The 23046-nt window shown below is 40.5% G+C and overlaps 1 protein-coding gene across 6 annotated transcripts; it reads left to right on the plus strand.

The window, feature by feature from the left end:
- The first annotated feature begins 30 nt into the window (after window positions 1-30).
- RAB2B (RAB2B, member RAS oncogene family) lies at window positions 31-17004 on the plus strand. 6 transcript variants are annotated; one of them, XM_060146257.1, is made up of 8 exons: window positions 34-346; window positions 605-676; window positions 3058-3125; window positions 9920-10002; window positions 10214-10306; window positions 13870-13981; window positions 14575-14643; window positions 14786-15456. In XM_060146257.1, exons 1-8 carry the CDS (start codon window positions 301-303, stop codon window positions 14843-14845), a joined length of 603 nt encoding a protein of 200 aa, XP_060002240.1. In that variant the 5' UTR covers window positions 34-300; the 3' UTR covers window positions 14846-15456. The 6 variants fall into 6 exon arrangements, with proteins under 6 accessions (XP_060002247.1, XP_060002240.1, XP_060002228.1 ...); XM_060146245.1 differs by having other exon boundaries at window positions 35-346; window positions 15313-17004; XM_060146250.1 differs by having other exon boundaries at window positions 38-346; window positions 15343-17004.
- The last annotated feature ends 6042 nt before the right edge of the window (window positions 17005-23046 follow it).

Below are 23046 nucleotides of genomic sequence, written 5' to 3' on the forward strand. Positions count from 1 at the left end.
GATTGGAAGGAGCGCCGTGGGGCTGTTGCGAGTTAGCCCGGGAAGGCCGAGAGCACTGAAAGGCTAGCTATCTCCCCCTGGAGCTTGGTGGGATAATGGCAGGTAGGAGTGTTACAGACGGCCCTGGAGCTGGTATCTGGGTATTACCGTCGCTCCGACCGAAAGGGGATTTCGAGGGAGAGTAATAGAGACGTGATCTGGGCTAGAGCGGCCGGAGGTCGATAGACTGAGTGGCTAGAGAGGCCGGAGGTAAAGGGCTGTAGAAGTCGGGCGGACCCGGAATCCAGAGGAAACGGGACCATGACTTATGCTTATCTCTTCAAGTACATCATCATCGGGGACACAGGTAACCCGGGGCGACAGCCCTCAAGCTGGGGCGGGGATTCGAAGCACCGAAATCGGGTCTTGGGGGCGGGGCTCATTCAGTGGGCTGGGCGATTAAGTGAAGCGGGGGCGGGGCGGGCGGCCGGGGGCGGGGCTCGGGGCTCGGGGCTCGGGGCTCGGGGTTCCGGGCTCTCCGCTCCCCTTCCCGAGTCCCGGACGCCCCGACACTGGACTGTACCCGGGCGGCGTAACTCCTAGAACGCGCGTTCTCTTCTTTCAGGTGTGGGGAAGTCATGTCTCCTCCTGCAGTTTACAGACAAGAGGTTCCAGCCTGTCCACGACCTCACAATAGGTAAATGCATGTACCTGTCCTAGAATAGGTTATGAAATATGGCGAACTAAAGTGGAAAGTTAGCAGCCTTTGGTGTTCGAAGTAAAAAATTACCTCTCCCTATTTTTGAACTATTTAAAAGTTATGTTTAGTGAAGTGTGACTAATCAAATGCTGACAAATGGGGAGTAAGTAATTGAAAGGTAACTTTAAATTTAGAGATGAGCGTGAGGTATGGATTAGTTGCTGTAGGATTTGTTTTCCCAAATGCAATTTGTATGTCTGTGGAAAATCCCACGGAAACATAACTATTCAAAAACTCGCCTTGCTTTGCGGTAAATTAGTGCGAACCTCACATGTGTTTTTTCAAAGTAATCACTACTATATAGATTTTGTGTGTGTGTTGGAAAGGAGGAAGCAAATTGAAGACCCGTCCCAAACTTAGAATTCAAAGGTACGTGGAACTAATAACTTTTGTTTTAAAGAAAAGAGAATGATAGAGTTCAGAGACACACTGGTGATCCTGGGAAGTATGAACATCTTCCACATATTTGTGATAAGGCATGGCCTGCTGGGGCTTTAACGACCCTTTCCCCATAATCTCCATAACTCCAGCCCCCCCCAAAAAATATATGTGTAAAACTAGTCTTCTTGCCATGCAGATGCAGTTTCAGAATAAAATCCCTAGCTCCTATTCTTACTATATTGCCACTTACAAGTCACACCTTATGGAAGTCTAAGTTACTACTGATCCCAAAGGACTTATTCAGAAATACCTAATGAGGTTAGAAAAGGATTTAGAGGATAGTATCAACAGGAAAATATTTTTGCAAATGAATATTAAGTGCACAACTACTCTGTGCTAGGTGCTAGTGATACAGTGCTTAACAAGGCAAACACTGTGCCTACATTGAAAGTCCAGTGTAGGAGGTGGGGCTGGGGGCAGATAATGACAAGTAAATTTCAACTGCAAAAGGGGAAAAGAGGTACCACCTCTATCAAGAGAGGCTGAAAATGGAAGAATGAGCAGGAGTTTGCCAGGCAAAGGGGTTGTAGAGATGAGGGAAAAGTGATCAGGGCAAGAAGGAATAAAATGTGCAAAGGAATAACAGAGATCAGGCTACATTTGGAAAACTGAAAGTAATTTAATATGGTTGGAGCATGGAATTTAAAGTGGAGAGCGGGAAGAAATAAGGCTAGAGAATATATTAGGGATGAAATTTTGAAACACCTGAAGGTAATGGGAGTAAGTTTCAAAACAAGTTTCGAAACAGAGGAATGAAGTGATCAATCAAGTTTTTCCCCGAGTCCAGTATAGGCTGTGTTTCTTTCTGAATTCAGTTTTCTGTGCCAAGATAAACAAGGCAGTTAGATAGAAAATATGTGCAAAATATGAAGGTTTCTGTGTAATTAGAGGAAGTTGCATAAAAGGGGACAAAAGTGTTATTTTTTAATTCTTCCCCACTGAAATTCCATTCTTCTTGTCCAGAAAGAAAACAAAATTAGTGACTTTTTTTTTTAGTAACTATCACTATTCTTGATGAAGCAGTCCAGAGTAGTAAGAAGCAATTTCTTAATTTGTCTTATTGACTGCAGAACTTTAGAGTTGAGATTCTGGCCACACTGTGCCTGGGGCCACTGAATAGCAGAAGCTAGATTAGTGCTCTTTCTTACTTGGAAATCAGAAGTCCTGGAGTAAAGTACTGTATAAAAATAGAAAATAGGACAAATTGTTTGACTTATCATCAAGTAATTTTAATGTAAATAATCTTCAGTTTTTAAGTTTTGTCCTGACATAACCTTGAAAGAAGCTGAACGCCAGGTAAACCAAAATCTTTATCAGACTATGTTTCCAAACTCCTAGGAGGAAGGCTGTTTTCCAGTGAACTCTGGGAATTATTGGAGACCTGAAATGTTTCATTCTTGAGAACCTACTTCTTAGATAGGTGCTTTTCTAAAACAAAAATTCTAGAATTGCAAAAAGAAATATTGTTTCATACAGAGGACTAGAGAGTGACTTTGAGAAAATATTAGGAAATATTTTCAAAATTTTTATAAGTTTTTAAAAAAGTTACAAACTTAAACATTACCTAATAACATTTAAGCATTAAATAATAATGCTAAAATTTTATTCACCTTTTCCTTGATTTATTAATTAGTTTTATCCCCATATCTGCTTTTTGGTTATATTTCCAAGGTCATTATCTAGAGCACAGTTTTTAATTCTAGAAGGTAAGTAAAACTTCAAGGAGCACAAAATGAATTGGAGCAAATAGGCAGCTGTAATGTGCTTAGTGGTACTAAGTGCAGACAGAGGATGAGTCTTCAGCACATTGAGGAAAAGCATGAACCTCTCATTCAACATGGCTGTTGTTCATTCTTTCTCGCGGTTTTCACTGACAGGTGTGGAGTTTGGGGCCCGTATGGTCAACATTGATGGAAAACAAATCAAACTGCAAATCTGGGATACGGTGAGAGGAAACAAAAATACTTTAGTCCTGAATATAACACTAAAGGCTGATGCAGGGGCAAAGGGCTATGATGGTGGGGCTAATGGTGGAGATCAGAGTAGTAGAAGAGTGAAATCAAAGAGATAGGGAAGCTTTCACTTCCATCTGTTACAGTTGCAAATTCTGAATGCCATATCTTTTTGTTTTAAATTACCCAAATAATATATGAGTTTGCTCTAGTAAAAATATTGATTACATAATCCCAAATTGGGGAATTCCCTGGCAGTCCAGTGGTTAGGACTCTGTGCTTTCACTGCAAGGGCCCAGGTTCAATCCCTGATCAGGGAACTAAGATCCCACAAGCCACGTGGCACGGCCAAAAAAAAAAAAAAAAAATCCCAAATTCATTTGTATTTTACTTTGGAATGCATTTTGATTCTTAGGAAATGAACCTATCTGACTTTGTAGGAATGGATTATATATCTTGAAACTATATATAATCTGATGCTTCCATTTGGGGGAGATTAGAAAACTGTTAATTCTCTTTATCTCCATCTTAATTCTTTGCTGCTTCAGATTTTTTTTTTAACTGGGGATGGACAAAGATCCTCAGACTGATGCACACCAACCCAGATTGAACTGCTCACTCTTTCTAGCTTATTGGCTCACAAACTTTGGTTCAGGAACTTGGATTGAGATTAAGAAGTAAAGTGATTTGATTTTTTTTAATATCTTTATTGGAGTATAATTGCTTCACAATACTGTGTTAGATTCTATTGTACACCAAAGTGAATCAGCCATATGCATACGCCCTCTTGCATCTCCCTCCCACCCTCACTATCCCACCCCTTTAGGTCTTCACAAAGCACCGAGCTGATCTCCCTGTGCTATGTGGCTGCTTCCCACTAGCTGTTTTACATTTGGTAGTGTATATATGTCAATGCTACTCTCTCACTTCGTCCAAGCTTACCCTTCCCACTCCCTGTGTCCTCAAGTCCATTCTCTATGTCTACATCTTTATTCCTGCCCTGCAACTAGTTTCATCAGTACACTTTTTTTTTTTTTTAGATTCCATATATGTGTGTTAGCATTCGGTATTTGTTCTTCTCTTTCTGACTTACTTCACTTTCTAGGTCCATCCACCTCACTACAAATAACTCAATTTCATTTCTTTTTATGGTTGAGTAATATTCCATTGTATACATGTGCCACATCTTCTTTATCCATTCATCTGTTGATGGACATTTAGATTGGTTCCATTTCCTGGCTATTGTAAATAGTGCTGCAATGAACATTGTGGGACATGTCTCTTTTTGAATTATAGTTTTCTCAGGGTATATGCCCAGTAGTGGGATTGCTGGGTCATATGGTAGTTCTATTTTTAGTTTTTTAAGAAACCTTCATACTGTTCTCCATAGTGGTTGTATCAATTCACATTCCCAGCAACAGTGCAGGAGGGTTCCCGTTTCACCACACCCTTTGCAGCATTTATTGTTTCTAGATTTTTTGATGATGGCCATTCTGACTGGTGTGAGGTGATACCTCATTGTAGTGTTGATCTGCATTTCTCTAGTAATTAGTGATGTTGAACATCTTTTCATGTGCTTCTTGGCCATCTGTATGTCTTCCTTGGTGAAATGTCCATTTAGGTCTTCCACCCATTTTTTAATTGGATTGTTTGTTTTTTTGATATTGAGCTCCATGAGCTGTTTGTATATTTTGGAGATTAATCCTCTGTCTATTGTTCATTTGCAAACATTTTCTCCCATTCTGAGGGTTGTCTTTTTGTCTTGTTCATGGTTTCCTTTGCTGTGCAAAAGCTTTTGTTTCATTAGGTCCCATTTGTTTATTTTTGTTTTTATTTCCTTTACTCTACAAGGTGGGTCAAAAAGATCTTGCCGTGGTTTATGTCAAAGAGTGTTTTTCCTATGTTTTCCTCTAAGAGTTTTTTTTTTTTGCGGTACATGGGCCTCTCACTGTTGTGGCCTCTCCTGTTGTGGAGCACAGGCTCCGGACGCACAGGCTCAGCAGCCATGGCTCACGGGCCCAGCCACTCCGTGGCATGTGGGATCCTCCCGGACCGGGACACGAACCCATGTCCCCTGCATCGGCAGGTGAACTCTCAACCATTGTGCCACCAGGGAAGCCCTTTAATCCATTTTGAGTTTATTTTTGTGTATGGTGTTAGGTAATGTTCTAATTTCATTGTTTTACATGTAGTTGTCCAGTTTTCCCAGCACCACTTACTGAAGAGGCTGTCTTTTCTCCATTGTATGTTCTTGCCTCCTTTGTAGTAAATTAGGTTACCATATGTGTGTGGGTTTATCTCTGGACATTCTATCCTGTACCATTGATCTATATTTCTGTTTTTGTGCCAGTACCATACTGTCTTGATTACTGTAGCTTTGTGGTATAGTTTGAAGTCAGGAAGCCAGATTCCTCCAGCTCAATTTTTCTTTCTCAAGATTGCTTTGCCTATTCGAGGTATTTTGTGTTTCCATACGAATTGTAAAAATTTTTCTTTAATTCTGTGAAGAATGCCACTGGTGGTTTGATAGGGATTGCATTGAATCCGTAGATTGCTTTGGGTAGTATAGGCATTTTCACAATATTGAATCTTCCAATCCAAGAACATGGTATATCTCTCCATCTGTCTATGTCATCTTTGATTTCTTTCATCAGTGTTTTATAGTTTTCTGAGTACAAATCTTTCACCTCCTTAAGCAGTTTATTCCTAGGTATTTTATTCTTTTTATTACAGTGGTGAAAGGGAGTGTTTCCTTAATTTATCTTTCTGATTTTTCATTGTTGGTGTGTAGGAATGCCAGAGATTTCTGTTCATTAATTTTGTATCCTGTAACCTTACCAAATTCACTGATTAGTTCTAGTAGTTTTCTGGTGGCGTCTTTAGGATTTTCTATGTACAGTATCATGTCATCTGCAGTGTCAGTTTTACTTCTTCTTTTCCAATTTGTATTCCTTTTATTTCTTTTTTTTCTCTGATTGCCGTGGCTAGGACTTCCAAAACTATGTTGAATAAGAGTGGCAAGAGTGGGCATCCTTGTCTTATTCCTGATCTTAGTGGAAATGCTTTCAGTTTCTCACCATTGGGTATGATGCTTGCTGTGGGTTTGTCATTTGTGGCCTTTATTATGTTGAGGTAGGTTCCCTCTATGCCCATTTTCTGGAGATGTTTATCATAAATAGGTGTTGAATTTTGTCGAAAGCTTTTTCTGCATCTATTGAGATGATCATATGGTTTTTATTCCTTAATTTGTTAATGTGGTGTATCACATTGATTGATTTGCTATATATTGAAGAATCCTTGCATCCCTGAGATAAATCCCACTTGATCATGGTGTATGATCCTTTTAATGTATTGTTGAATCCTGTTTGCTAGTATTTTGTTGAGGATTTTTGCATCTATGTTCATCAGTGATATTGGTCTATAATTTTCTTTTTTTTGTGGTATCTTTTTCTGGTTTTGGTATCAGGGTGATGGTGGCTTCGTAGAATGAATTTGGGAGTGTTTCTCCCTCTGCAATTTTTTGGAGGGGTTTGAGAAGGATGAGTGTTAGCTCTTCTCTCTAAATGTTTGATAGGATTTGCCTGTGAAGCCATCTGGCCCTGGACTTTTGTTTGTTGGAATATTTTTAATTATGGTTTCAATTTTATTACTTGTGGTAGGTCTGTTTATATTTTCTGATTTTTTCTGGTTCAGTCTTGGAAAATTGTACCTTTCCAAGAATTTGTCCATTTCTTTGTGGTTGTCCATTTTATTGGCATATAATTGTTTGTAGTAGTCTCTTATAATCCTTTGTATTTCGGCAGTATCGGTTGTGATTTCTCCTTTTTCATTTCTAATTTTATTGATTTGCATCCTCTCCATTTTTTTCTTTATGAGTGTGGCTAAGGGTTTATCAATTTTGTTTATCTTCTCAAAAAACCAGCTTTTAGTTTTATTGATCTTTGCTATTGTTTTCTTCATTTCTATTTCATTTATTTCTGCTCTGATTTTTATGATTTCTTTCCTTCTACTGACTTTGGGTTTCTTTGTTCTTCTTTCTCTAGTTGTTTTAAGTGTAGGGTTAGATTGTTTATTTGAGATTTAAAGTGATTTGATTTTAAAAAGCATTTCTGATGGCCCACTGGAAGTATTTTCATCTGCTAAAGTTAAATGCTGCCATATGATTCAACCATAACACAGGCCTCCCTCAGACTTTCCCTTTTAGTTCCTAGAAGGCCACAAGGAAGGAAGCTTTCAACCATAGCAGAAGACGAGAAAAAGTAAGATAAAAACAAAACGGGGGGGCTTCCCTGGTGGCGCAGTGGTTGAGAGTCCACCTGCCGATGCAGGGGACACGGGTTTGTGCCCCGGTCCGGGAAGATCCCACATGCCGCGGAGCGGCTGGGCCTGTGAGCCATGGCCGCTGAGCCTGTGCGTCCGGAGCCTGTGCTCCGCAACGGGAGAGGCCACAGCAGTGAGAGGCCCGTGTACAGCAAAAAAAAAGAAAAAAGAAAAAAAGAAATACAGGAATCAAATCATTTAAGACGTAAAACCATTAGAGGGTAAATAAAATTTAAGTGAACTCTTGGAGGGAAAAAGCATGTTTTAAATCTTAAAGTTTTGTTAATATTACCAACAAACTTCTTTAAAATTATTTTTGGATTTTGTTGTTCTAATAGGTATGCAACTTATTAAAACATTTGTATGATTCCTTTTTTTAAATATATATTTTTATATTTATTTATTATTTATTTTTGGCTGTGTTGGGTCTTAGTTGTGACATGAGGGATCTTCACTGCAGCATGTGGGATCTTTTGTTGTGGCGTGCGGGCTTCTTTCTGGTTGTGGCCTGTGGGTTTTCTCTCTCTAGTTGTGGTGCGTGGGCTCCAGGGTGCGTGGGCTCTGTAGTTTGCGGCACACGGGGTCTCTCATTGAGGTGCATGGGCTTAGTTGCCACACGGCATGTGGGATCTTAGTTCCCCGACCAGGGATCGGACCCATGTCCCCTGCATTGGAAGGCGGATTCCTTACCACTGGACCGCCAGGGAGGTCCCATTTGTATGATTCTTATAGTAAGAGATTCTTGTATTGTTGGAAAAGTAACCTTAGGATTAGTGTACTGGAACACTCTTCTCACCTTCAAACCTGGGTTTAGGTTATATGAAATAATGTCTAAGAAAACAAACTTTTGTGCTATGAAGTACTAAGCTCCTAAGTTTATTTATTTATTTTTTAAACATCTTTATTGGAGTATAATTGCTTTACAATGGTGTGTTAGTTTCTGCTTTATAACAAAATGAATCAGTTATACATACATATATTCCTCTTCCCTCTTGCGTCTCTCTCCCTCCCACCCTCCCTATCCCACCCCTCTAGGTGGTCACAAAGCACCCAACTGATCTCCCTGTGCTATGTGGCTTAAGCTCCTAAGTTTAAATTATGGATTCAACATATATAGAGTTTATAACTTTTGGCCCGTTACTGAACTGTCCTTTGAGCCTAATTTTTCCCATTTGTGATATAATTAGTATCATTACTGTTATTGTTATTATACTATGAAAAAGCTATTTATTTTCCACATCTTAGTTTTCCTATCTTTAAATTATGAACAGTAGTCTTCCTTCCTAAACTTTATGTTGGAATATGAGGATAAAGAATTTCAAGAATGTGAAAACTTTTCCTATAGGATAGATTCAGTGCTCAGGGTATTCATATTTAGATGATTTTGCTTCCTTTAATGAAAACCCCCCAAAAACCCCAAAACTTCTTCCATCAGGAAACCAAAAGTATCCAGTATATGGGGGAATTAATAAATTGCTCAGTTATAAATAAAACCTAATATCTTGGCCCCAGTTGGAAATGAGATTAGAGTATAAACAGTTGGGTTTGTTTTAAGAAAACTCTGTCCTGGGCCCTGGGCTTCTTTCCCTATTTGTTATTCCTGTTTGCCATGACAAGATCCCAGCAAGGGACATCTTGGTAGTCCTGCCTTTATTAGTGGAACACTAAAGGTTAATCAGCATATGCCCAATTTAAGTGTTTTGTATCTAATTTTCTACACTGATCCATCAAAAGGAAACTTCCATTAGACAGGGCATTGGCATTCTAAGATAATTTTCCTTTTTATAGATAAAGGAATAGAAACAGAAAAGAAAGGTTAATGTGATATGTTCAGCATCATATGGGATTGAAAATAGTCTGAGTTTCTATTTCTATTTCCAGTTCTTTCCTAGGGGATATTGGGAAATGTATGGGAATGTCTTTGATTGTCACACTGTGGGGCACTACTAGCATTGCAACGGGGAGCCAGGGATGCTAAACATTCAGCAATTTGATGGACAGTCTCATAGGAAGAGTTGACCCACCCAAAATATCCATTGCACTGTCATTGAAAAATATTGATTTCCCACCTGGACTTCTCCCTGGGCAGTCAGGTTTCCTTTTCCTTAATTCTCTTTTCTTCTTTTTTTTTCTTTTTTTTTCTTTTGCTGTACGCGGGCCTCTCACTGTTGTGGCCTCTCCCGTTGCGGAGCACAGGCTCCGGACGCACAGGCTCAGCGGCCATGGCTCACAGGCCCAGCCGCTCCGCGGCATGTGGGATCTTCCCGGACCGGGGCACAAACCCGTGTCCCCTGCATCGGCAGGCAGACTCTCAACCACTGCGCCACCAGGGAAGCCCCTCTTTTCTTAATAGAAGTTCTTTTGTAAAATTAAGTCCTTTGTGTTAGAGTGGCATTTGATCAAGTAATTTCTCTGGAAATAACCTGGTTTTGTTGGGATTTTTTTTGTTGTCATGTTGATGGAAAAGGCTGGACAAGAATCCTTCCGTTCTATCACCCGTTCCTACTACAGGGGAGCAGCCGGAGCACTGCTGGTGTACGACATTACAAGGTGAGTAACATCTGGTGGGTGAGAGGCAGATTCTTTCCTCTGTTCTCAATATCTTTTTTATCTACTGAATCTAGTTAGAATGCTAAAGAGGAAAGGCCTCTCTAATATTTTTCTTTACACATATAATGTTCCCCCTTTTCCCATACATTTGGAATTTCTTTGGCGTTTTGAAATAAGCCTTTGACCCACTTTCTAAACTTTTCTGCTGTAGGCGTGAAACCTTCAACCACTTGACCTCGTGGTTAGAGGATGCCCGGCAGCACTCTAGCTCCAACATGGTTATCATGCTGATTGGGAATAAGAGGTAAAATTTTATTTGTATAAATAATAAGTACCAGGAGTCATCTAGGTACTCTGTGGACACTGGATCATTTGGGCCCTAAACTTTTTTAGTTTAGGTACATTTAGTGTCTCAGTTAAAAAAAAAAAATTATTGTGGTTAAAATATACATAACAGGGCTTCCCTGGTGGCGCAGTGGTTGAGAGTCCGCCTGCCAATGCAGGCGACACGGGTTCGTGACCCGGTCTGGGAAGATCCCACATGCCGCGGAGTGGCTGGTCCCGTGAGCCATGGCTGCTGAGCCTGCGCGTCCAGAGCCTGTGCTCCGCAACAGGAGAGGCCACAACAGTGAGAGGCCCGCGTACTGCAAAAAACAAAAACAAAAACAAAAACATATATATATACACATATATACACGTAACATAAAATTTACCATTTTAACCATTTTTAAGTAGATAGTTCTGTGGCATTAAGTATATTTACATTGTTCTGTAACCATCACCACCATTCATTTCCAGAACGTTTTCATCTTCCCCGACTGAGACTCTGTTACCATAAACAGTAACTCCACATTCCCCATCCCACCAGCGCCTAGCAATCACCATTCTACTTCCTGTCTCAATAAAGTTGACTATTCTAGGCACCACATATAAGTGGAATCATACAATAGTTGTCTTCTTATTACTGGCTTATTTCATTTAGCATAACGTCTGCAAAATTTATCCATATTGTAGCATGTGTTAGACTTTCCTTCCCTTTTAAGGGTGGATAGTAGTCCCTTGTATGTATTTACCACATTTTGTTTATTCATCCATTGATGTACACTTCAGTTGCTTCTACCTTTTGGCTATTGTGAATAATGCTTCTTGTCAACATGGGTGTACAGATATCTGTTTGGGTCCCTGCTTTCAATTCTTTAGAGTATATACCCAGAAGTGGAATTGCTGGATCTTATGGAAATTCTGTTTGATTTTTTGAGGTACCACTGTATTGTTTTCCATAGTGGCTACACCATTTAACATTACTACCAACAATGCACAAGGATTCCAGTTTCTCCACATCCTCACCAACACTTGTTATTCTCAATAAATTTTCTAAGGCACCCATAGGCCAAAAGACATACCTAATAGTTTTGTTATTAAATAAATCTAAACAAGATAACAAGTATTTTTGTCATAACAACTAACTGAAAAATGAAAAACATAAATTAAAAGAAAAATAATTTTTTATTTCATTCTTATATGACCATAATGACAGCACAGCTTCTCAAACCTTGGAATCAATATTGGACACTACCACTCTCCGTTCCAAATTGATTTTAGTGCAGGGTTTGCTTTTTGTCACAGCAACTGCCAAAAAGTCAGCTTCGCAAAGATGTGCAAATGTTGAATGGAATCTGTCCGGATCTGATGGTGACATTGCCAGTTATATCAAGCTTGTAATTTATTTGGTGTTCTGATGTTGAGTGTTGCTGTGTTTCCCTTGAATATTTAAAGTAACCTGTGGCACCCTTGTGAGTTTGTAGTAGTGCCTAAGGTGCATCGTTTGAGAACTGTGGCCACAGACTAATTGTACTCATTTATTGGTTCAACCAATTTATGGAAAACCTGTTACGTCTTAGACATTGTGCCAGACCCTGAGTGTGCAAGGTGAAAACAAAGCCCTGCCCCCATTCCCATGGAGCTTACCGTCAATGGGGACATAGTTATTGAATATAAAATGATTTGTATCTGATTACAAATTATGATAAATGCAGCGAAGGGGAAGAAAAAGGGCACTATAAAAAAGAGTACCAGGGTACTTATTTTTGATTTAGAGTTGTAATTTAAGCTGGAATCTGAAGGATGTGCAAGAGTTCAGTGGGCAAAGATTTTAAAAAGTATCAAATAGGGGTAAAAAGCTGTGTGAAAGCCTTAAACTGGAAAGAAGCTCGATAAGTTTAAAATGTTGAAAGAAACCTGGTATGGTTGGACTAAATCAGAGGGGAATGGTGCAAGATGAAGTTGGAAAGGAAGGCAGGGGCCAGATCTCATCATGGCACTTACTGATCTGAGAGAGGAGTTTGGATTTTATTCTAAACACAGTAGGAAGCATTTAAGAGTTTTAAGCAGAGAAGTAGCTTGATCAGGTTTTAAAAGATCACCCTGGAGGGGAGCAAGGGTTGACGTGGATCTTAGCAGCAGCAGTCCAAGTGAGAGAGTGGTGGATTAGACTAGGTCGATGACGCAGAGAGAGAAAAGTATGATTTTAAGGTACATTTTGGAGTACCTCGCTTTGGGGTGCATAGGGTATTTGGAGTGAAGGAGGAAAAGGTGTTAATAATGTCTTGGTTTTTGGCTTGTGCCATTTATGGAGATGTGGAAGCTTGGGACAGAATCAGGACATTTCATTTTGATGTACTTCTGAGGTGCCTTTTACACATCAGAGTGGAAATGAAGAACAGACAAATGGACAAACTGATCTGGGGCTTAGAGGTGTGTCTGGGCTAGAGGTACAAATTTTGGACTGTTGCCATTAAGGGTTAGTTCTTCCCTGGTCTTCACAGAGCTGATGAATAATAAATCTACATTTTGTAGGTTTGTTGTTCTCTAATGGACTTACTCCTTGATTTTTTTTTTTATGGTGAAAAACTGGAATCCTCCCAAATGAAAATTTCCTATTAGAAAAATGAAAATCAGGCAGTTCACCATTGCCTTATTCTGCAGCCTTTTATCTTGTCTTGCATAAAGTCTTTCCATGCCACTTTATTTTTTCTCATTCCTTGGCTCTGTCTTCACATCCTCAGTATCACCTAATTTTTTTTTTTTTTTTTTCGATACGCGGGCCTCTCACTGTTGTGGCCTCTCCCGTTGCGGAGCACAGGCTCCGGACGCACAGGCTCAGCGGCCATGGCTTACGGGCTCAGCCGCTCCGCGGCATGTGGGATCTTCCCGGACCAGGGCACGAACCCGTGTCCCCTGCATCGGCAGGCGGACTCTCAACCACTGCGCCACCAGGGAAGCCCAGTATCACCTAATTTTATCCATATCATTTTCTCTGAATCCCTCATTTCCCTGGTGGCAGGCTGCTACTTATTATACACATTAATAATGAGACTAGTGTGTGTTAAGGCAACTGTGTTCTCCCTATTCCTGGCTCTCTCTCTTCTTTCTTGTAGATTGATTCTAGTAAAGAGGAAGACACTTATCACTATGGGATTTGACATCTATGACTTTTCTACTTTCCAGTAACTGGAATTTCCCTTTCCTCTTCTTTCCTTTGCTTTAACTGGATCTCATTCAAAAAAGCAGCATAAGGCATAGACCTTGAGTAACTAGGGGGCTTGCCTAACCTCTTATAAACCTTTTTGTCTGTAATAAGAGTAAGGTATTATCCTCAACCATGCAGCAGCTGTCAAGAATCTGATCTGAAGAATATTTTCCAAGAGGCTACAGAAATCAGTAACCCTATACGAGGAACATCATGCAGGATCTACATTCTTTATGGATTAACTGGCAGTTGAAACAGCTATGGGATTCTTTTAGAACAAGAGTTTCTTCTTTCACTTGGATCTTTTTTTAGTTTTCTTCCCAATTAATCTCTTGCAGTGACTTAGAATCCCGTAGGGATGTGAAGAGAGAAGAGGGAGAGGCCTTTGCTCGGGAGCATGGACTTATATTCATGGAAACGTCAGCCAAAACAGCCTGCAATGTTGAAGAGGTACTATTTGGGAAAAAGTAGGGAAAGTTTTCAGAGATTATACCATATCTTTGTCCTTTAATTCAGAATTCTCTTCCCTTATAAGACATGGGTAAGAAAAGGATGTCTTATGGTCATAGTGACCATATGTCTCCCTTTAAGGGAATTTTTCCATTTCTTTTTCCTTGATTCCTAAGGCTTTACTTTTATATTAGGTAGCATTAATTGGTAAGTGTGGATTGACACTACTGTTATTTGTAAATCAGTAGAACTAATGGATTCTACTTTAGTCATTCGTAAGCCTGATACTGACTGTATCTTCAGTAACTAACTGAGAAGAGAGCATGTTTGTTTTATTTGCAGAGGGTACCAGCCTAGGAACCCTAGGTATATCGTGTGTCAGTACCAAAATACCATAGAATCCCCTTTTTCTTTTTGAAACTACTCTCAATGGCTTTTACAGGGCCTTTGGGGGACCATCTGTATTTTTACTCCATTCTCCTAATATTTCCTAATTCACCTTTGAAATCCAAATAGGAATAATATTTGTATTCTCTTTTCTTAATCTCTCTACCTAAACTTGAGCCTAATACTATGGTTTATGTTTCCTTTAGGCCTTCATTAACACAGCCAAAGAAATATATAGGAAGATCCAGCAGGGTTTATTTGATGTCCACAATGAGGTGAGATAGGGTGGGGGTCTGACAATGAACTTTGCTTTGTCTTAAACAGGATAGGAAGCTCCCTAGAATGTAAGCACTTCCTATCTAACATGATACTATTTGAAGCTATGCCAATTCATACTTGATTTTTTTTTTTATGTAGGTACACAGAAACCTGTCATCCTTTTCGTTTTTTCTCAAGTCTGAGACCCAGAATGCTTAAAGAGATTATTAATTGGTGATCTAAAAGGTTTATACGTTATGGGAGATTTTCTTTTCAACCTCAGTTTTTTACTGTTCCAGAGCTTGGGGAAGTGTGATTCTTAATTGCTCAGCGTGGCCATTTCTGTAAAGCAAATTTGGGGTCAAAACAGAAAAAGGGATTATATGCTAATATGCTGCCACTTCTCTTTTACCTCCTCTTACTCTTAACCTAATCACATCCTGATTCTGCACATAGCTTTGAAACTTAAGTATAACAGTCACTTTAAAAATGGGCACGAAAGCCACTTCTGGTCATCGATAATACCAGAGCTGGTCATCTCATCTTCACTGTCACAGATTACTGTTCCACAGCAGTCTGGCTAGAGTGCATGGTTACTTGCCAAGGCCATATCTACTTCTAGAAAACGTGATTAATGATTTCTCCTTTTACCCCTCTCCTTTCTCCCACTTAACTTTCACACTGAGGTGGGAACTACTGCCTCTTTTCTTCTACAGGCAAATGGCATCAAGATTGGCCCCCAGCAGTGTATTTCAACGTCAGTGGGACCCAGTGCCTCCCAGCGGAGCTCTCGTGACATGGGGTCCGACTCTGGCTGCTGCTGAACATCTGGCCTGGACTCTTTTTTCCTTCCTGGAACAGCTTCAGATAAATAGGCTTAAAGAAAGAGGTCTTACTTGCTTTGGCTGAGAAAAGCCTCTTTTCAAGGTGTGATGTTTTGCCTTTCCACTTAAAGACCAGGGGAGAATTTGGGCCCTTATTGACCTGTCCTTCTTCAGGGACGTGAGCATTCCCTATAGATTAGGGCTCTTCTCATCCTTCTATTTTAATTTCTAAAATGTTAGGATCAAAGCTGATTGTCATGGTAGTTCAAAAATAAATTCTTTTATAAGCATATACAATCTACTCCCCACCAAGAATTAGTAACAGTGGTCTAGGACCTTCTGCTTGAGCACTTGAGATTACTGGGATCCAGCTGGCCTTTTGACCATAGATCCTCAGTCTTGGGATTTCATTGAATTTTTTCACTTGCCACGTCATAAGATGTGTTGCAGATAGTGGTTCCTTCTACTTGAACTGCTCAAGGATGCTGAATACTTCTCCATCATCCCATTACTAGTTTCTCTGTCTTAGAGTAACTACAAAATTTTGAAAGCAGTGGAGTTGCTCCTGGACCTGTAGCCACTTACTATCATTACCTAGAGAAAACATCTTTCCCTGTTCATTTTGTTTTAGGGACCAGACCTACCATTAGTAAGTCAGTGTCTTTCACCAAATAGACTCCTACTGTTTCATCACACACACTTCTTAAGAAGACCTATTTAGACTTTCTATTGTAGTCAAGCTAATCTGCTTACTGGACATGACATATTTGCTTCCACTCCTATGCCTTTGCACATGCCCTACTCTCCACTAACATTATACTCAAAGTCCACATTTTTTTCCTTCAGAACGCCTTCTTTGACTGACCTAGGGACTTCTGAACAATTATTGACATAGTACCTTTTAGCTTTCATATATTGTTTATTCATATGTATATTTATTTGTATTTATGTTGCTTTGTAAATATGTTTTATAGTAGCTTTGTGTGTGGAACCTGTCTCCCCATGTAGGTTGTAAGCTCCTTGAGAGTAGTAACCGTGTTATCCTTTTAGTTTTGTAAACCGCTTCCTCCACCATTCCTTCGGTGCCTAGTGCTATTCCTGTGATCACTGAATTTGACTGACATACTTAAAGACCTGGAACAGGTTTATCTTAGGCTGCAGAGGAAACAAAAGGCCTTAGCGTCATCTCTTTGTAATTCTATCTCAATCTCTTCCACCTGCTTACCCTGGATTCTATATTGCTCTTCTCCCTCTCCTCTCTCTCCCTTCCCTGGCCCTTCACCTCCATTCCATGCAGCGTACACTAAGGCTGCCTGCTTCCAAGCAGTCAAATGAGTGGATACTTCTCCAGCCATTCTCCTTTTCAAGAGCATATAATTCTATCCTAGTCAGCTTTGCCTTAGCTTCACTAATCATGCAGCCTTCTGGGCCAGTTGCTATGTCATTTTGACTTGATGTCCCATTCTCTTCCACAGCACTGAGGTCTCGTGAATTTTCCTCATTGTTTTTGTTGTTGATGAATTGTTTCATAATTAAATATATGCATGTATCCAAGCTGCTGACATTTCGTGTGTCATTTCTGATTGTATCCCAAACATAAGTAGATACTCTCTCCTTCTAGGGAATTGTATCAAAGGTATTGGAAGAAGCCTCCTTAAGATACATTCATTTTATACAGGATTCTGCCCCCAGTAGTAGTGGTATTCTTTAATAGTGCACCACAGGAAGTTGGAAGGCATTTGGAGTATTGCTTTGATTATCGTTTGGTTTGGTTTTTGAAAAATCCTACCTCATTCTAAAAGGGATTGAGGCTGTTGAATTTGGCTTGCCCCCTCACAACAGGGACAGAACTAAAGTAAATATAACTTAATAGTTTCTGTACAGGAGTTTTCCTTTACCAACCAAAAAAACCTTTAGTGATTGGGATGAATCAGAGCACTGATCAGAGATAGCATTCTGCCTAGAGCTGCTGCTTTCAGAGTCATTAAAGGATACCATTTTGATATTTTAGAGTGTATCTTTTTGATCTGAATCCCACATCCAGTTATTTTATCCAAACCACTGATAACCTTCTATACTCAGGTATTTCACCAATTTTAGGGAAGCATGAGAAACAGAAGTACCTGGGAAAATTCATGACCTGTATTGATCATTGCTGATGTTCTGAATGAAATGGTCATGGAGAATTATAGAAAGTGGATCTCCCACTCCCATGTGAAGAATCGTAGTTATAAGATAATATGGGTGTTGGTTGGTTTTTGAAGGCCAGGACTATTGGAAGTCATATTTATAGCAGTCTAAATCATTACTATTTATAGATCATTGAGGATAGCAGGCACACCCATTCCCCTTTCTGTAATGCTTATTAACTGGTTCTTTAGGTAGTAGGTTTATTTTGTATCAAATAAGCAGAAGGATAATAGGTTCTCATTCTAGAAACTTAGTAATTAAGATCATATCTGTCTACGCATTTACAGACAGATATATTGTTCTGGTAAGTCCTAATACTAACATCAAGTTTAATTTGGCCAACAGATTTTGTTCAATATACAGAGAAATGTATTTGGCCAAGTTTAATCACTTCTGCGATAAAATACTGATTCGTGTGACTCCTTAAGGTCTCTGAGCTCCCATGTATGACCATGCAAATGTTACTCCTTGAGAAATTCCTTTAATGATACAGAAAGATTCCCTTCACTCAATAATTCAAAAAAATAAAAACTTCTTGTAGCAAGTTGTAATAGCAGTAGAGATTTAAACTAAAAAAAACACGGGAAAAATCTCATTGAGGGCAAGAGAATTTCACCTACACTAAAATTATTAACAATTTAAACGCAGTTATTAGAACATTACTCTGCAGCCAATGTTTCTAAGGCAGTCTCTTAATGCCCCTCCTCCTTGCATATAATTTCACCTTTAAGACTTCTGCTCTCTATCTGTAGTCACAGGTAGTTTGGGTCTATTGATGAACTTAGGCCTTTAAAAAAAAAAAAAGTTGAAATTCTTCCCTGAATCCTGTTCATTTCCAACTGACTAGCAGTACTCTGTACCGTCAAAGAATACTGGAAACCTTGCACGTGAAGCATAAGGATTAGAAGCATCTAGAATAGATGCATAACCTATGTTGATCTTATGCTGATATCCTGAGGAGTGAGCTGTCTCCAGAGGATTATCCCAGGAACTCGGAAAATCCACTCATTCCGAGAATGCATTTTTGCTTCTTTGATTTGGTCAAGATCGCTTCCCTCGTATGAGAGAGAGGGTGGGGGCTGCCTCCAAGCGCATTCAGCACTATTCCAGATTTTCTCCCCATCGTGACTGAGGGATACTCTGATCATCTAAAGGACAGTACATGGGGGCTGCACCTAAGTAGTCCGACAGAACGCCGAAAGGGACTTCAAATTCCTTAAGCACTCCTTCCTCCTCCCCGCCCTAAGGCACCAGCCCGATCCAAGATGGCTTCCCAGAAACAGGTAACTAAACGTTGTTTTCGTTTAGAGCGCCCCCAACGGCGGGGATCAAGAAAAGATGCCGAGAGATCTGAAAGTCCGTGAACTGAGAGCCGTCAGAGCCGACCTACCGCCAAATTTTATTTTCAATCAGGCATATTTGTGGTTGCCTCAGCCTTTTAGGCCCTCCCACCCTCAAGAGACTTCCTGGATAGTACTCACACTACCCTGCTGGAAGAGGCGGGGCGTAGGCCCTGCCATTGGTGGGTGGGAGCGTAGTTGGGCGGAGCGAGGGAGAATGGACTACTAGCAAGCTAGATTGAGCCGAGGGCTGGCCATGCTCCGCCGGAAGGCGCCTTGTTCTCCGAAAGGGTGAATTGAAACGCTGGCTGGAAAGGAAGCATCAGGACTTGTTCAGGTAGGCTTTCCGCTCACGCCCGCCGCTCAGTGCTGGTCCAAGAGTCTTTGCAAAAGCTGAGGCTCTTAGAATTGGCTTCCATAACTCATTCTCCTCCTCGCGCCCCCGCCCTCTGCCCGTCCCCCAGTTGTAAGGGATCAGGTGCTGGGTGATGCTCTGGACTGAACCATTCTCCTTTGTGAGAGGCCGGGGGAGAGGGCGGCTGCCGGGCCGAGGGGCCCGAGTCGGGCCGAGCCGCGAACGGGGCTGCGCCGGCGCCTGTGAAGTTTTTAGGGCTTGTCATTTGCATTGCTGGGTATCGTGTAGATTTGAGGCAGCTCCTTGTTCTCTTTTCCCCTTCAGAGAAGGGAAAACTCCCCGGCTCCGTTTGGTTACTCCATACTTTGGACTCAGAAGTGGGAGGTTAGGGATTTTTTCTTCCTCTTTTTTTTTTTTTTTTGCATTTTAGCAATAAAGGTGGGTAAGAGAGCATGGGGTGAGCCTGTGCAGATTGTTTTACATTCTTAGGTGTAATTTCTGTGGATCTTTGGGAGAGCAGAGCAGGCTTTTGGACGTGTTCAGAGATGTGGGAAGAGAGAAGCTCAAGCCTTGCATTTACATTGACAAGTCTGCAGAGCTCACTGGTTTTCTGTTGCATTATGTAAACTCTTCAGTGCCAGAAGACCCCTCCCCCTACCTCGGAGCGAATGCAATTTCTTTATTTACCTGGCTCTAGTGTCGCAGGAAATTTCCCTGCCATTGCAGCAGCTGTGCAAATGCAGCAGCTCCTACCTTTTAAGGGTCAGTCCTAAATGATTAAGGTCTTCAAGGAAGAGGTGAATAGTGGTGTATAGATGTTTAGTGAGCCAATCTCTTTTCAATGAGCACAGGGAACCAGAAGTCGAAGACTTAGAACTTGATGTCTTTTTCTTTTAAAGAATAGACATAGTGGAGCGCCCCAAACACCAGAGGAGCTGCATTATCTGTCTACTACACCCTACCATCACATTAGCATCCACAGATTGTTTACTCTTCATGTCGTTCTGAACCTGTCAGTTCAGTCGGGGATTCTCTAACTGGTTATCCTTAGAATCATGTGAGGTCCTATCTGGTGTGGGGCACTTTAGGTGCTAGAAGGTGAGTTTGTGATTTGAATAACGTTCTCTCTTAGTTCATTAGATAACGTCTTCTGCTTAGGAATTTCTTTTCTATTAATCAACAAATAGTTGTCAGAACAAACTGTGGTCAGCCTCTTAGGGCCAGAACAAGGGAAGCTTCTCATTCCAAGTATTTTGGATTATCCCACCCCTTAAAAGAAAAGAAAAATTATGACAAGGAAAACAACATTTTTTATTTGAGAAGTCAGGTCGCAAGAGCGGTATGCCAGTGGGTCTGCAAGGCAAGATGAAGGACATTGGCCAAAGAGAGGGTAGCTGTGTGTGTAAAGACAGGCTTGGGGGAAGGTTTAAAACTGCAGTAGTGGGCTTCCCTGGTGGCGCAGTGGTTGAGAGTCTGCCTGCAGATGCAGCGGACACGGGTTCGTGGCCCTGTCCGGGAAAATCCCACATGCCACGGAGCAGCTAGGCCCGTGAGCCATGGCAGCTGAGCCTGCGCATCCGGAACCTGTGCTCCGCAACGGGAGAGGCCACAACAGTGAGAGGCCCGCTTACCTCAAAACAACAACAACAAACAAACAAACAAAAAAACTGCAGTAGTAAAAGAGTAGTGGATTGGGATAAGGGATTTGATGGAGCGGTGCATGGGTACTGGCACGGTTGTCACCTTCCCCATGTGTGATCTATATTGTGCATGTGGCCTTTTTTTTTTTTTTGCGGTGCGCGGGCCTCTCACTGTTGTGGCCTCTCCCATTGGTACTGTGGTAACGACCACTTCAGAGTTTTGCTTGTAACAAGAAAAATTTGCCATTTTATGTGAAGAGTTGAGTTTTTGAAGGTAAGGTAGGATGACGATGGGGCTTAGTCTTTAAAAGAAACCATTTTACACATCTCCTTTGGAAAGGGTGCAGTATTTCTGGGCAAAACTACTTCTTAAGATTAATTTGTGGGTGTCAAGCACTGTGCTTGCTTACTGAAAGAATGAGATTTGATATTCTCATCTGTGGAAGGACTGTAACATCTTCACAATGTTCAGATGAATACTAAATGCTTTGAAGATATTGTTTGTCCACAGTCCTGCAAGCGTTAAGCTATCTTCTGAGCTTAGGTTTAGCCTAATACCTGAAGGATAAACAGAAGACAAATATTTTTCTGGACCCTCTACCTTCACCCCTAGAAGTCACTCCACTTCTGGAGTTGCATTCGAGCCAGCCCCTGATCTGTAGGTCTTTGCTCGACCTACCCTTGCACTACTGTAACCAACTTAGTATTTACTATTTTACTTTTAGCATTCAGTCCATTGATAGACTATCATTTCATATCTTACTCAGTTTAACTTTTTGTATCTGCTCTTTAATTAATTATTTATTCTCTTTCTCACAGAGTTGGTGCTCTTCCTTTCATCCTTCTGTTACAATTTTGTTCACTTTGCCTTTTGTTTTAATTCACTTACATTGTCCCTTTTTGCATCTGTCTTGAGGCCGTTTAAGAATGCAGAGATCCTAATTTTCAAGGTATACTTCCTTTGGTGCCTAATACCCGAGTAACAGTTGTATTTCTGTTTTTTGTTTTTTGGGTTTTTTTTGGACCGCACAGAGCGGCATGTGAGATCTTAGTTCCCCGACCAGGGATTGAACCCGTTTCCCCTGCAGTAGAAGCGTGGAGTCTTAACCACTGGACTGCCAGGGAGGTCCCAACAGTTGTATTTCTATATAACAAAGCTGTTGTATGAACCATTTACTGTTGCCTAAAGGTTTATTTAACCATTTATTACATTTTGAATTTTATCCTGGATAACCTTCCCCCAGCATTAACCTCTGTTTTGTGTTGTGTGTACACATGTATGAAGTTGTAATTTGGCTCTGTTTTTTGCCTAAAAAACTAATTCATATTGTCTTGAAGATTTTCATTGTCTCTGTATTGCAAAATAAGTCCACCTCTTTGTAGTCTCTGAGATTTCTCATTAAGCTCTTCAATAGGTAACATTTCTTTTGCCCTTTTGTCACCGGTCACTTTCTATCCTTCACTAGACCCTTGGTTGTTGAATGACGCATGAAGCAAAATGCTCAACTTTAAAATGTGTTAATTCTTGCTTTCGGATCACAGCAGGAGACTTTTAAAAATAAAGCACTTAATTTCTACCCACAAATGTACATTACATGATCATCAAAAGCCTAGCGTAAACAGAAAGACTGGCATAGATAATTTCTTTGCATTCACCTTCAGCAGGGATGAATCCAGGAATGTATTCCAAGCAGTAGAGCAGTGTAGGAAGCCTAGACAATGTTCTAGCCTCTTCCTATTCAGACTTTCCAAGTATATTCTCACTAGTTTGTTTGAAAAGAGTTCCCAGAACATGTTCAAATAAAAGTACAAAAATATTTCAACATCAAAGCAAGGATTTTAAACATTACTTACTCTTATGTGTAATTTTTAAGAAAAGATTGGCTTCGTAACTGAAAGAATGAACCATTCCTGATTTTATTCCTTCAGTACATTTCCAGAGAAATTTATTGTGTATGGCTTCTTTTTATTTGGTATTTTCAGACTTTATTTCATTTTAAAAAAGTAATTAAATGACATACTACTGAAATTACTAGATAATAAGAGAACTGTGCTTCTTTCCTCCACTGTA

The sequence above is a fragment of the Lagenorhynchus albirostris genome, chromosome 1 (assembly GCF_949774975.1).
Source record: "Lagenorhynchus albirostris chromosome 1, mLagAlb1.1, whole genome shotgun sequence".
In the NCBI taxonomy this organism is placed as follows: Eukaryota; Metazoa; Chordata; class Mammalia; order Artiodactyla; family Delphinidae; genus Lagenorhynchus; species Lagenorhynchus albirostris.